We start from the raw sequence: 15016 nt of genomic DNA, 5'->3' as shown, positions 1-15016 counted from the left end.
CAGGGGAAGGATTCTGAGGCTGCATTTGTATGCAGCAGGCGCGAGTGCTGTGATTGATTAGTGATGTCTGCCACAGTCACTGTTGGAAAACAGGGCTGAGTGCTTATAGCTCAGATCTAGTCCCAGGCTCTCATTTTAGGAAGGAGATGAGGCCTCTGGAAACAAAGTGCCTTATTCCAAGTCCACTAGGTTATAGAAGCAGACCCAGAACTCCATCTCAGGGTGTGCCCGAAGCACATTCCCTATTGCCCACTGCCCTGTCAACAGTTACTGTTTCAAAACATCGTTAAAGGACGACAGAAGATACATTCCCAGCAGAATTATTCCTGAGTGTTCATGGGCTAAATAATGAGGCTCTGTACTGTGACAGGATGGAATTCATCATCTAAATACCTGTATGGCTCCTCTCAAGTTAATTCCGGTTTCGATGGCGACATAGTAGGATGCCTGTAGAAATGTCCTTTGCAGTAGGAGGGCGAGGAACAAAAGCACAGCTAAGACGTAGGCATTAGCCAGGAACTCTTGGGATGAGACAAAGTAAACCCCGAGAAATTGAGTCTGTGGGAAAGAGAAGTGCAGGGTGACCGCCATTGCCGGCAAAATGACCACCATCATTAGCACATAATGTTGTGGGTCACGGCCGTGGTTACTACAGGACCGTCCTCATGGCTGAAAAGCTCTGTCCCTTTGTTTGATTGGCAAATCAGATTGATAAGTCCAGCCACGTAGGTCTCTTACTACAGAGCAGGTTGCCTGTGTCCTTTCATCTTCCGCTTGGGGGAACGGAATGGGGCTCCTTTCTATCCTCAAACCCCATTAAATATGACCCCACCAGGCCCAAGGGAGCGCACTCTGAATGGAACAAGAATAAATAGGATGAACCACGGGGCAGCCCAAACCAGAACCGCTCAAACAGAGCCCATGATATGTGTCCTCTAGATTTCTGCCATAAAACCAAAATTAGCCGAGCCCTGGCGCTGAACTCGCTGACAATCTGCTCTGCGGTGATTTCTGGGGAGGACAGACCAGAGGAAACGTGGCACTGTGGTGTGCCTGCGTGAGAGACGGGGACTCACACTTCACACTAAGACTGAACTGAACTCAGACCTAGGGCCCCCAGCCGGGTGGGCTCCCGGGACTTCCCTTTCAAGTGACAGTTCTCCTCTCCTGGGAGTCCAGCGAGCGCTCCGAGGATAAGCAATGGAAGATGAAGCACATGCTTTGGCTTTGTTGCCGGAGATGCTAGAGAACAAAGAGCGCTTCCAAAGTCAGCCCCCACAGCCCCAGTACGATGCGGACCCTGATCACGGCTCAGTGGCAGCGTCACGTCAGCGTTGCTCTGAGGGCCGAGCTCTCCCTTTCTGAGACCCCAGCCTGAACTCGGCAGGGCATTTGGGAGAGTGTGGATGCTGGGGCGGCGGATGGAACTAGCGATGAGGAGAGGAGCCGGAGGGCAGGTCCAGGAGCAGGCTGAAAGGACGCCTTTTCCCAGGGCCAAAACTTCCTGGGGCTCACATGCAGGGCTTCCTGATGGTGGCAAAGACCTCACTCCCTGGTTTTAACAGGATGCCCCCTGAATCAGATCTCACTGCGCCCTGGACTTCATAACAGTCTCTCCTTTGACTGTAAGGAGATAGAGGTCTTCTCCTGTTAGTGACAGCAAGAGGCTAACAGAGGGAGGCGAAGGAAGGGTCCATGCCAGAACTAGCGATGTTCCCTTTGCCAAGGAACCAGAGGAAGAGGTGAAGAGGGGAGGAAGATAGGGGTGTAGTGGAAGCAGCAAAATGGATCTGAAAATTGGGCTGCGAGAGAGGGACCTAACCTTACAGGATAGAACAGATTTGGGGTGTGGAATCCATCCTTATAATACCCTAGAAAGAATGGTCCGGGGGTTAGCCCCAGGTTGTGAAGGAGGGAGCGCAGGCCCAGCATGGGTAAGTGGCGGCGTTAAGGTGACATGCTGGTAGGGAGCATGCAGACACGAACCCAGGTGATGCCACAACCGCACCCCAATCCTGCTGCCGAGGCCTCCTCCAGCCCTTTGATCCAGACTCTCCTGCCTTCCACTGTCAGCTCCAGGCTGGAGATTTGTGGGGACAAACATGCTCTTCCAGCTGGTCCTGGGTCAGCATTACAAGCATGTGGGCTCAGGGAAACCAGATCCTGCTTAATAAGCCTAGGGTTCTTCTCTGCTCCCCTGGAAACAGACTCAGGTCTGGGGAATGGAGTTCCTTGTTTAAACAGTGTTATGCGTTGAACTGTGTCCCTCAAGTATGTGCTGTAAATCCTAACCTTCAATACCTGTGGGCATAATCTTATGTAGGAATAGGGATTTTATTGTTAAGTTGAATTGTGTCCATCAAGTACGTGCTGTAAATCCTAACCTTCAACCTCTGTGGACAGAATCTTACGTAGGAATAGGATTTACTTTGTGGCATAACTGAAGCCATATCCCGGTAGGGTGTGTCTTAAGCTCATCACCCGTGAGATATAAAAAGAACAGATCAAGCACAGCAGCACAGATGGGAAAGGTAGAGGCCACGCCACACGAAACGGCCAAGGAACCGAGGGCCAAGGGTGGCAAAGAGACGAGCGAGGCGCTCCCTCTGAGGCCGACACAGAGAGGACGTTTCTTTTTGCCCCACTCACAACCCCTCCTCGCCCACGGGGAGCACCCATGGCCAGGAACACCTGGGGTTCATTACACATTTGATTTTGAATTCATGTTTGGTCGTTGGGCATTCAGAAATCGCTCACTGTTGCCAACTATTTTGCGAGCACCCAAGGAATCGCGACCCAAGAAGCTTTGCTCTAGAGTGGATGTCCTGGATCTGGACGTCTCGTCTACACAAGGGGAAAACAAGCTGCTGTTGTGTGAAGTCACACTTCTGCTCTTTCTATTGAAGCGGCACGATGGAACTAAGAGACGTGGCTGTCCAACACGAAGAGTATAATAAACGGCACTGAATGATACGTGTAGGCATTGCGGAATGGAAGACTGTTTTGGTGTGTATATTTTTGCCATAATTAAAACAAATAATTACCTTTGAGGGCCTGGCAATGGCCAGTGTCCTCCCATCCCTTCCTGGATTCCCAGGCCCCTTATCTCCTTGTTGGGTTTCCCTTGGGCCTGCCTTCCTTGGACATCACTGCAGGCTTCTTGGCTAGTCCAGTGCCCATGTCTTAATCAAAACTGAGCTATCCCAGGTCTCAGCTGTCTCTCAAGAGGAATTGGAGAATCACTTAATGACTCATACCTGCAGGGAGAGTTTTATTTCATAAGTCACAAAATTCTTGATCCAAAGAAAAGTGGTTTCTGCCTTGAAGATGTGTGTGTGGGAGCAGTTTAGGGAGCAGGATGTGGGGGGAGTTGCTGGCAAGCTTTACCATTAGAACTGCATCAAGGGAATTGTTGCTTTTTAAAAATACGCAAGTTGTGGCAGTTAGAGCTTGTGTCAACTAGACACTCCTGGCTAGGAGTGGAGGTAAATCTGCCTATCAAGCCACAGGCTGATGACACCACCTTGATGTCGAAGCCTTTTGTATAAGAGAGAAAGGTGGACAGAGGTGATCTCTCGCTCTCTGTCCCTTTGCCTTCCTGCCTGCCGGGACTCTGCTGCCATCCCGGGTCACTGCCTGCTCCTTGCCATGTTTCCACCGACCGTGGACCCACATGACTCTGCCCTCACTGGCCTGGGATCACCCTGATCCCCTTTGCAGGGTCAGTTATGTGAGTCTGAAGAGGGCCCCAGCTGGCACTGGACCTATGGACTTGAGCCGGACTGGTCGGGGTGCCTTCTTGATATAAGGTTCGTTCTGGTACACAGATGCGTGTTACTGGATTTGTCTCTCTAGTCAATCCGGCCTCACACACACATAATGACCGGCAAGTGCATTTCATAGAAACTACCTATAGACTACCCAACATAAGTGACCCGATGGCTTTTCTAGTTCCCATCCTTCATCCAAACCCACTGACATGGAGTAGATTTCAACTCAGAGTTGCTTCTAGCTCATAGTGACCCTCTATAAGGTTCCCCAAACTGTAAATCCTTATGGGAGCAGACAGCCTCATCTTTTCCCCATGGAGTGTCTGGTGGGTTTGAACCACCAACCTATGGTTAGCAGTCCAACACCTCACCCACAGCTCCACCAGGGCTTTTTAAATGAGGCTACTTCAGGTCTTTACTTCAGGTCTTTATTTCAGAGAGTTGTGACCATTCACTGTAACCATGCAGCTTAAGAAAAATAAACAATAGTCCATGCTTGTAAGTACTTTGTATACAAACGTCTGCACTGCTCATTGAAAAGTCATTTCCTATGTGTCTCCTGCGTGTTGGGAAGGTGCAGAGGTCAGACCATGCAGTTCTGTTTTAGAGACCCGTGGTCTGATGGGGAAAGGAGACAAGCAGGGCTTTGGTGGCTCTTAAATGGTGGCAGGAGGGAGGGTATCTAATTCAACCTGGGGAGGATTCCTCGAAGAGGCAGCATTTGAGACCCAGAAAGAGTGTGATGTTGCGGAGCGAGCGGCCATGCCGCAGCAGCAGCAGCAACACAAGCTTCGGCAGGAAGAGATCCACAAGCAGCGACATCACAAACTGGAAGCAGCACTGTCGCTACATGGAAGTTCTCCGAATCGCTTGTTGTGATAGACGTAACCGTGGACACAGAAACACAGACGCACACACAGAAGAAGGCGCTCAGGGACAAGCACAAGGGCTCACACCACAGGTTCGGCAGCCGTTCTCCGAGAACACATTCAGAAATACAATGCAAGCACACTCATAAACCTACACGTTTCCCCCACTGAGGCTTAGTGCCCCCCACCGCACCCCTCCACACCCCCCACACCCCCACCCCGTTCAGGGCCTTGGCCCTTCGGTCAAATCTAGCCAGCGGTTCCTTTCTCGGGCTCAGCTGACCACCTAGAGCACAGCTGGCAGGCTTCAGGTGCCAACAGCTCTTTGTGAATCCGATTCTCTTGTCCTCCAGGTCAGAGCAGGAGCTGGATTGGGGAAAGGGGTGAGGGCCGGCCGAGGCTGGAAGGTCACTGGCTGTGGCCAGCTTGGGATCCAGCTTTCCCTGGGGAGCAGCACCGGGGCAGGAGCACCAACCACCTGGCAGGTCGCAGGCACTTCCAGTAATTAGAGATAAAGAGTGTTTGTCCTTGCAGATGCCAAGGGCAGCGGGTTTCTTGCTAACTCTGAGCATCCTGGAAAGGGAAGCGAGGACTGGCCGGGCCGTGATAATGAAGCAAACAATGGGTGCCTGGCTGCGCCGACTGCAGTCGGATGGGCTCAGGCTGGGCAGCGAGTGGGGGCACTTCCTCACCAGGTCAGCAGCTAACACTACAACATGTCGCGGGAGAGTGTCCCTCTTGGTGGGCCCCTCAGGGTCAGAAGAGTGCCCATCTTTCTGAGTTAGGGACAGGTGTCCTCAGGGAAGGGTTCCTCTCCCCACTTGTGGGGGGTCCAGAAGCCCGAAGGAGAGTCGTACCACATCCTCAAGACGCCAAGATCGAGGGTTCTTGGGTGCTGACATGGGAGGCGACATTTGCTTTCCATTCCCGTCCCCACGTCTGTGATCTGCTGACTGTGTTTGGGCTGCAGTGGACAAATATTAAATCTGATCAGGCCAGCTGCCACTGAGGCAGGGCCATCTGGGTCAGGGATTTATTTATGTGCTGACATAACTTGTCTGAACTGGGACAAGAGCATTCCATTAAGAGGGCAATGAATCCTAGGGCTTGGGTAAAAATACACAAGCAAGCAAGCAAATGAAAAAAGATGGCAAAGCTACCGTCCAGATGGGCTGAAAAGAAGCACTGTTCTCACCACCTCTTTGGCGCATCCTGCCTCGGAGCTCTCTCGGGGAGAAGCCCACGAGGGTTTGGGGAAATGCAGGAAGAGAAGATGGTGTGGATACGCTGATAAGGGCTTCGGCCTGGCCACTCCCCCATAACAGGAACAACTGGCTCCACGTCGCTGTGGGAGGGCCCCTGCAGGGTGTCCTGAGGTCTCTGATGGCCAGAGCAAAGCTGAACGCAACACTCCCTGTGGACAAGCAGAACAGCCCCTGTGTCTGCTCTTGCAGCTTTTAAGACAAACCATTTTCAATTCTCTTCACTAGGAAATTGCTAAAACTGGTAAGCTGTTGTGCCTAAAGAAAATGCAATTAGCAGTTCCCTCTGTTGCTTTTCCCATTTTCTTCCCTGGCATTGTTATTTACCTTTTAAAACAATATTTTGTTGTGTTTTAGGTGAACGTTTATACAGCAAATTGGGGGCCCCCTTTAGCAATTTTTAAACAATTTGTTCTGCGCATTGAGTTACCAGGTTCACACTGCGTCGGCCTGCTCGTTAGTTCCATTCTGTTGTGTCTGTTTCCATTGATCTAGTGTTCCTTCTTGCTTTCACACCTTGGCTTCTGAGTAGATGTTGACTGGTTGGTCTCATATAGCTAATCGTTTAAGGGAGCACAATATTCAAGGTGATGTAGTTTATTTGAGATGCCAGCCTAGTATTTGGCTAAAAAATGACCTGTAGCAGTAAACTCAATTCCAAGTTCAAAGGTATTTGAGGGTGATAGTCTCTAGTTTCTATCCATCCAGTAGGTTTGACTTTTTTTCAGAAATTAGAGTTTTTCTTCCTTTCGAGAGGAGGCCTTCTACTGTGAGCCTGGTCAGAATGCTGGCAACGGTCAGAAGCTAGGCACCATGTAGCTCTTTGGGTCTCAGGTCAGAAGAGGTTGTAGCTGACAGGCAGGTGCTGTGAGCCTTGCGGACTAGTTTCTTCTCTGGGCCTTTGATGGCCTTCATTTCCTTTTGCCCCATACAAGCAGAGACTAATTGTTGCATCTTGGTTGGCTGCTCTTATGCTTTTAAAACCTCAGATGTCATTCACTAAGCTAGAGCAAAGAATATAATTAGATCCAAAAAAATAATGTACGTTCCCACAGCTTTCCGAAGCCCTCTCGTTTCCTTGTGAACTACGTAATATCAACGGACTCAGTTGTTCCCGAGACTAAGGTTCCAAGACTTTTAGGAAGTCTCTGTAATTGTGGACCTGATGCAGTTTGTCATATTTGTGGATATATATGAAACACACAAACATGCGCATACATATGCCTGTAGATATGCCTGTACATGCATGTGGATTTACTAGCCTATGCCCTTCTATCCACATATACTCATCTATCTCTATAACCACACACATATTGTTTAGTTGTTTTCACTGTTGTTGCAAAATCATATACGTTACGGCATTTACTGAAATTGTTCCTCTTCCACTTGCACTCCCTAGTGCCTTTATTGACCTTGGTCTCACTGTGCAGACTTTAGCTGTATTTAAGATTTCCCTCCCTGCCACCCAAAGTAACAGGTGTCTATAATCCAGAACGTGATTCTCCTTCTTCCTTCCTCCCACCCTGGGAACCATCACAGAATGTTGCTTTCTGTGTGTATAGGTATTATAGATAATAACAGTAGAATCATATAACTTTTGTCTTTCTGTGATTGACTCATCTCACTCAGCATACTGTCTTTCAGATTAATTGTGTAATGTTCCACAGACTCGTTATTCTCCTTTATAGCTGCATATTATTCCATTCTATTCCATATGGACCATGGCTTGCTTATTTATCCATCAATCCACTGATGCATACTTCGGTTGTTTCCATCTTCTTACTAGGGTGAATAACGAACATAGGTGTGCATGTGGCTACCCATGTCATTGGTCTGCTATTTTTTAGAATATATAGCTGGGAGTAGGGCTGCTGGATCATAAGGCATTTCTATTTCTAGTTTTTGTTTTGTTTAGGAAGTCCCTGTCATGCATAGAATTATGTCCCCCAGAATCTGTGTCCACTTGTCTGGACCATTCTCAGTGGATTGGCAGTTACGTAGCGATGCGATCACCTCCATGATGTGATTGGTCAATCAGTTGCAAGGGGATTAAGATGGGGTGCAGCACCTTCTTTGGGTCACCGCACTGTTAACGGGAGTTTCCCTAGGTTGTGTGCGGCATCACCTGTTATCTCATGAGAGACAAACGCAGAGAAGGAGAGCCCTGCCTACCACCGAGAACAAATTGCTGAAACAGAGAGTGTCTTGTGGAACTCCGCCCCTATGCTGAGAACCTCCCAGGCAAAGGGCAGATTGATGGCAAGACACGTGTAGATCCTCAAAGGGTTTGTTTTGAAAGCTGCCAAGAGCATTACTCCAGAGCTGGCAGAGGAAGATTTCCCCCAGTGTTGGCACTGTGACTTCTAAATTCTAGGCTCCTGGACTGTGAAAAAATCATTTTCTGTTTGTTAAAGCAGACCACTGTGGTGTTTCTATTATCACACTCGATAACTACTAAAACAGCACCAAACTGGTCCATAGTAATTGTGCCACTTTACAATCCTACCAGCAATGCATAAAAGTTCCAACTCCCCTACAATCTCACCAGGGACTACCGATTTCTGATATATTTTAAAATTATTGCCATTTTTCCAGGGATGAGATGGCAGGTAACTCGTACTTTCCATTTGCATCCCTCTGATGGATAATGATGATAAACATCTTTTCATTTGCATGTTGCTTGTGGTGAAATATGTTTGCATGTCCTTTGCCCAGTTTTTGATTGGCTTGTTTATCAATTTGTTGCAGTGTTGTTGACATTTCTAGATATTTTTGAGATTAGACCCTTACCAGATCTGTCATTGTCAAATATTTTTTCCCCCCATGTTAACCTTTCTTTTTACTTTCTTGGTGAAATCTTTTGATGAGCTTAAGTTAAGTATTTGATTTTAGAGGGTTCCCGTTATTTATCTCCTATTATTTGTACATTCTGACTTGTTTGAAAGGCAAACACTAGTTCCTCTTGTTTTGACCTTATGTTACCTTCCAGGACCTTGATAGACTTAGCTTTAGCTTTTAAGTCTTTGTTGCATTTTGAGTTAGTTTTTGTGGATGGTGTGTGGCATGGATCGCTTCATTTTTCTAAATATGAATTTCCAGTATTGCCAGCACCATTTGTTAAAGAGACTGTTTCTTCTTCATTGAATGGAAGTTGACCCTTTGCTGACAACCAGCTGCCCCTGAATGAACGGCTTTACTTCTGAGTTCCCAGTGCTATTGCATCTGTCTCTGTGTCTGTCGACGAACCATTATCAGGCAGCTTTGATTACCGCGGATGTAAAGTGTTTTGAGACAAGGAAACATGAGACCACCTGTTTTGTTGTTGCTGTTCTTCTTCAATGCTGCTTTAGCTATTTGGGCTTCTTTTCTTTCCTGAAAAAGTTGGAAGTTGGCTTTTCCATTTCACTGAAGAATGTTGTTGGGATTTGGATCAGGATTGTATTATATCTATAGATTGCTGAGGGAAGTATTGACTTTTTCACAAGACCAAGTCTTCCAATCCACCATCAGGGAGTGTGTCTCTGCTCTCTCTTCTCAGTCTAAGTTCAGAGACTCCAAAGCCTTAGAAGGCCCCCTCAAACTACCAAAATTCAAATACGCAAAAAGAATCCTCTTGGTCTTGATTGAACAAGAAAACCTACACATCTCAGCCTGGCTAACTCCTACTTATCTGTCAATGCCCATTTTAGTAATCTCTCCTCTTTGAAGCCTTTTATGACTGCTGTCTAAGTTAGCCACTCCCTCTCCCTACAGTTCTCCATATGTACTTCCTAAGAGGATCTAGTACATTCTAGAAAAATACGTTCTGTAGATTTATCCCCATCCCACTGGATTCCACAGCCATCCAGAGATGATGGAATGATAATAATCATAGTCTGTCTAGCATCATGTTTGTAAAAACTCAAGTTATAGCGTATAAGAGACTTGGGGTCAAATCCTGACTTTGTCACTGACTAACTAGGAGACCTGGGGGGGAAGTTACTGAATCGCAAGTTCCTCATCTGTCAAATGGGGATGAGAATATCTGCCTCACAAATTGCATGGCACATGGGTTATATAGCAATAAGGTTGTTAAATGATACCTCAAACAGTTGTTTTAGTGATTAAATGAGATAATATATGAATAGCTTGTGTACACAGCCAGGTATACTAAGCAGTCAATAGTGGTTGTTGATATTGTTAACAGTCCTTATCATAACCACCTCCAACCCAGGTCTGGGGTTGTTCTCAGGACCCAAGCCAGCTCTGCCTTGCTGAGTAAATCAAACAAATAGTTCTGGAGTGTCTCATGTTCCTGACTGAAAGTACTCAGATGATTAATTACGTCCCCAGAAAAAAATTAATACAATAGTCTCCTGAGGATTAACCACTCTCTGCGATATTTGGAGCCCCTGAGACAAATAACATTACACAAAGGGGCTCGTGAATTATTCAGATGCCTAATTGCTAATTCTCAGCATAATTTTTAGACAGCCTGTTTGTGGCTAGAAGGTTCTAATGGTGCTTTCACTGGAGAAGAAAGCTCAGAGTCTCACTGGGGGTGGGAAGCTCCACTTTTGTGACTGTCTCAACTCATTGACAGCAAACCGCAGCTGAAAGGATAAAGACCTTCCTCTGGGAGCGCATGTTGTTGCCTCAAGGAGAGGAAACTACCCTCCTCCCCGCAAGAGATTGCCTGTCTCTTCTCTCTTCTGTCTAACTATTTCAGGCTGTAGCATCGTCAGAGCTGGACAGACCAGTAGGTATCAGCCAATCCATTAACTTCCAATGTTTTCAAGCTGTGGAGCCCTTTTTTAAAAAAGGAAGCCCAATAGATTAATAAAACTGGAACAGCTTTGAGTGAAGTGTGGCAAGAAAAAGACCCTACTTGTGGACGTCTGTCTCTTCCCTCGACCCGTTCTCAACAGCAGCCCCCAAGGTGACCCTGAAAACCTGAGGTCTAGCCCATCCTCATTTTTCAGCTGCAGACTTTGAAACCCAGAGAGATGAAGTGACTTGTTCAAAGTCACTCAGCAAACTAGTAGCAATGCTGGGGCTACAGCCAGGTCTCCTGACTTCTCTCCACTCTTCCTGGAGGGTCAGGCCATAAACTAACACCTGAAGGGGCAGGACAGCCCCTAACAATCAACCTTTCAGTGAGTACCAAATTCAGGAGCCATGGCTCTGAGGTTCCCTGGGCCCCTTTGTGAGCCCCTCTAGTTTCTTAGCACCAACTTTAAGGTTCCAAATTGCTTCGTGAGTTGCCTTCCTTTCCTGAAGGTCAGGAGGCAGAGCCCTTTTCTAAAATCAAATGTGGAATGTGGTTATGTAATAAAATTCTGACCCAAGGGCATCCCTTCCACCTTTTTTTTTTTAAACATTTTATTAGGGGCTCATACAACTGTTATCGCAATCCATACACACATTAATTGTGTAAAGCGCATTTGTACATCATTCTCAAAACATTTTCTCTCCACTTAAACCCCCGACATTAGGTCCTCATTTTTCCCCCGCCCTCCCCGCTCCCCCCTCCCTCATGAGCCCTTGATAGTTTATAAATTGGTATTTTGTCATATCTTTGCCCTTCCACCTTTAATCTATATGCTGAGCAAATCCTCAGAGAAGCTGGATGATATGAAGATGGGAGGAAGGCTTACTGACAACCTGTGGTATGCAGAAGACACACCTTTGCTTGCTAAAAGTGAGGAGGAATTGAACCACTTGCTAATGAAAATCAAGGATTGTAGCCTGCAATATAGATTATAACTCAATGTAAGGAAGACCCAAATCCTCACAACTCAGCCAATAGGCAACATCATGATAGATGGAGAAAAGGTTGAAGTTGTCAAGGATTTTTTCTAACTTGGATCCACAATGAGTGTTCATGGAAGCAGCAGTCAAGAGATCAAAAGATGTGTTGCATTAGGTAAATATGCTGCATAAGACAAGAGTATTGAAGAGCAAGGATGTTACTTTGAGGACTAAAATGCGCCTGATCCAAGCCATGGTATTCTCTATTCTGCGCATGCATGTGAAAGTTGGATATTGAATAAGGAAGACTGTAGAAGAATCAATGCAGTTGAACTGTGGTGCTGGAGAAGAATATTGGAAGTACCATGGACTACTAAAAGGACAAACCGATCTGTAATGGAAGAAGTATGGCCAGAGTGCTCCTTAGAGGCAAGGGTGGCAAGACTTTGTCTTAGATACTTTGGACATATGTCAAGAGAGACCAGTCCCTGGAGAAGGCCCTCATGTTTGGTAACGTGGCGGGACGGTGAAAAAGAGGAAGTCCTTCAACAAGATGGATTGACAGAGTGGCTGCCTCAATGGGCTCAGGCACAGGAACCACAGCGAGGGTGGCTCAGGAGCGGGCGGTGTTTCCTTCTGTTGTGTGTAGCGCCAGGATGGGTAGGGGTCGACTCTGGAAATGGTGACACAGTGGCTGGAGCTGGAGCAACTACCTTGGGCCATATGGTCAAGAGAAAAATCCTGTAGTAAGGATGGTGGAGAAGTTAGTCAAAGGAACCTAGATCCCTGCTCTTGGAACCACCATCCCCGCCTGGCATCTTTTGTTATGTTTCCCCCACCCAACCCTTTAGAAATAAGGTTTTCCTTGTTTTGTTAATGAGGTTATAGTACTGTAGGGTTTGTCCCTAACTTCATCACTCCAGGGTCATGGCAAAGGCGGTATAGACACACCGAAGGAGCTCTGGTTATGCGGTGCTTAAGCAATTGCCTGCTAACCCAAACGTCAAACCCTCTAGGTCAGCGGTTCTCAACCTTCCTCATGCCGTGACCCTTTCATACAGCTCATGTTGTAGTGACCCCCCCAACCATAACATTATTTTCGTTGCTACTTCATCACTGTCATTTTGCTACTGTTATGAATCGTTTGACCCCCCCAAAGGGGTCACGACCCACAGGTTGAGAACCGCTGTGTAGACAAACTCCTTTCTGAACAATTAAAGAATGGGAGAAGTATTAGGGTGCTGATAGTACTGTGTGGGGAGTCGGGCAGCCCACAACTTCTCGCAGCAAAAGCTCCCTTCCTGGCATTCCTCTTGACCCCATGCCAGGTGTTCTCTGGACGGAGGGTTACTGCTGACGGGTCACTCTTTGCCTGAGTGACAGTTGCCCCTGTGTGGCCACTGGCCATACACACTGGCCTCTTGCATACACATTTTGCTCTCATGCATGAGTTAAAACTTCCCTGAGGGCACTCTGCCCTACCCCTGGGGAATCCTACCTTGGGCTGGAAGACCTGATTCTCCTTCCCAAGGTGGTCGACGATTCCGAATATGCACAGGGGTCCAGCGAAGCCCAGCAGGTCAGCCAAGATTCGGAAAGTACTGCTAAGGACCAGGCGTCTTCCGAAGGCGTGGCACAGTGCTCGCCAGATGGCCCGGGCATCCTGAGTGCTTTGCATGTCCTTCCGCTGCCCAGAGAGACCCATGACCAGGTCAGAATGGCTGAGGGCCATTCACAGAAAGCCCTGGCCTCTTGAGGAAGTCCCTGGCTCCAGCTGCCTGGGGAAAGCCAGCGGCCATGTCTACTTTAGCAGGCACACTCCAGGAAGAGAAAAATAAAAATAAAATTAAGGAATCACCAGGTACATGGATGGATGGGCCCCATCAAGGCCAACGTGGTTCAGATGGGGAAACTGAGGCCAAAGAGGATGTGAGTGGTCAGAGTCCCAGAGCGGGCCAGGGGCCGTGTGAAATGCAGGGAGGAGCGGCAGTGGTGTCTGCCACCATGTCCGCCTCTGTGCTGGCGCAGAGACAATGAGAGGAGTCCAGGGCTGGCAGCTGGGAGGGCCACAGCCCTTGTCAGGGTCTCCGCTTCCTCCTTTGGAATATGGGGAGGTGCCAGTGGGAGGGCTTCTTACCTCAGGACCTCAGCGTCCTCATCTGGACCCTGAGGAGGTTGGACAAGGTGACCACCCCAGCTCGACCTGGACTGTGCATCTTTAGGCCTGAACTCCTTTCTTATTTCACTGGGTGACTTTGGTCAAGCCTCTGGCCCTTGGAGGGCCCCACTTTCCCCAGCTGCCCCACCAGGGGTCTGACTGATGCCTTCTGAGGTCCCTGTCTGTAGCTCTAATCTACGGGGCCGGGAATGAATGGTGAGGCCATGCCCCCACTGACCGCCTGGGCATCAAAGGCCTCGCAGAGCCGCCGGTAGTTGGTGAGGGCCCTCATGGCGATGGGCAGCTTCCCGATGGCTCGGAGGTCAATGGGCTTCTTGTGGGCAGTCTTGATGAAGGCATTCATCCACCAATAGGTGCCCTTGGACAGCAGGTTCACGAAGGGCTGCAGGAAGCGCACTCCCAGGTCCTGCAGGTCCTCGGGGGGCTTCACCTCCCTCGGTGTCTTGAAGAAGATGTATCTCTGTGAAGAGCATGGGGGGCAGAGGTGTGTAAGTGCACCCCCCCACCCTGCCCCAGCAGGGATCCTGGGTTGGGACTTCTCACCCTTGAATTCTCATCCATGGCACCATCTTCTGCCTACGAAGATTCCCAGGTGCCAGGGCCTCCTGACTTTGTAACTAGTCTGGGTTCCCTGGCTGCACTTGACATTGGCCTGGGGAAGAGCAAGAAGGGTGGACAGACAGCCTTCTCCACAGACATGGCAGCAGGGCCAGGCTTCATGGAGTCACCGAATGTGGAGTCACGCATACCTGGGTTCGGGTCTGGCCTCTTCCACTGGACAGAGGGTATCTTTGGACACAACATGTCTAAACTGCTTTCTCATCTAAAAAGGCATAGTACTTGGCCTCACAGAAAAAAGGGGGTGGTGCCTCACCTGCATCATGGTGAGCTGGCATCACATTACTTGTGAGCGTCAATTGAGACAAGAGAATGTGAATGGGGCTTAGAACCAGGGAGAGAGATTTCCTTCATGGAACAGGTTCACGTAACTCGTGTGTGTGTGTGTGTGTGTGTGTGTGTGTGTGTGTGTGTGTGTGAAGGTAGGATGTGTTGGGATGGGAGTAGGAGGTCTGGCAAGTCCATAATGTGTCAGGTGACAAGCTGAAGATTCCCTGCATAATACCATTCAATATAATGTAACGTAATCAATTCTCCCTCGAGATTATAAATAGATTTTTCTGTGTGCAAACTCTCACCTCACTCTTC

General features: G+C 48.3%; 1 protein-coding gene across 1 annotated transcript in view; it reads right to left on the bottom strand.

The window, feature by feature from the left end:
- ABCC8 (ATP binding cassette subfamily C member 8) overlaps positions 1-15016 on the bottom strand; it is a 101250-nt gene that overhangs the window by 70873 nt on the left and 15361 nt on the right. The window contains exons 6-8 of the mRNA XM_045291142.1: positions 14028-14270; positions 13130-13318; positions 394-558 (exon numbers count right to left, since the gene is read on the bottom strand). Coding sequence (XP_045147077.1) covers positions 394-558; positions 13130-13318; positions 14028-14270 — 597 coding nt within the window. The remainder of the gene's footprint in view (positions 1-393; positions 559-13129; positions 13319-14027; positions 14271-15016) is intronic.

Source organism: Echinops telfairi, unplaced genomic scaffold (assembly GCF_000313985.2).
Source record: "Echinops telfairi isolate 266 unplaced genomic scaffold, ASM31398v2 ScPeMD7_60;HRSCAF=208, whole genome shotgun sequence".
NCBI lineage: Eukaryota > Metazoa > Chordata > Mammalia > Afrosoricida > Tenrecidae > Echinops > Echinops telfairi.
Note: the sequence above shows the minus strand (reverse complement) of the source record. Positions and strands in the feature narration are given on the sequence as shown.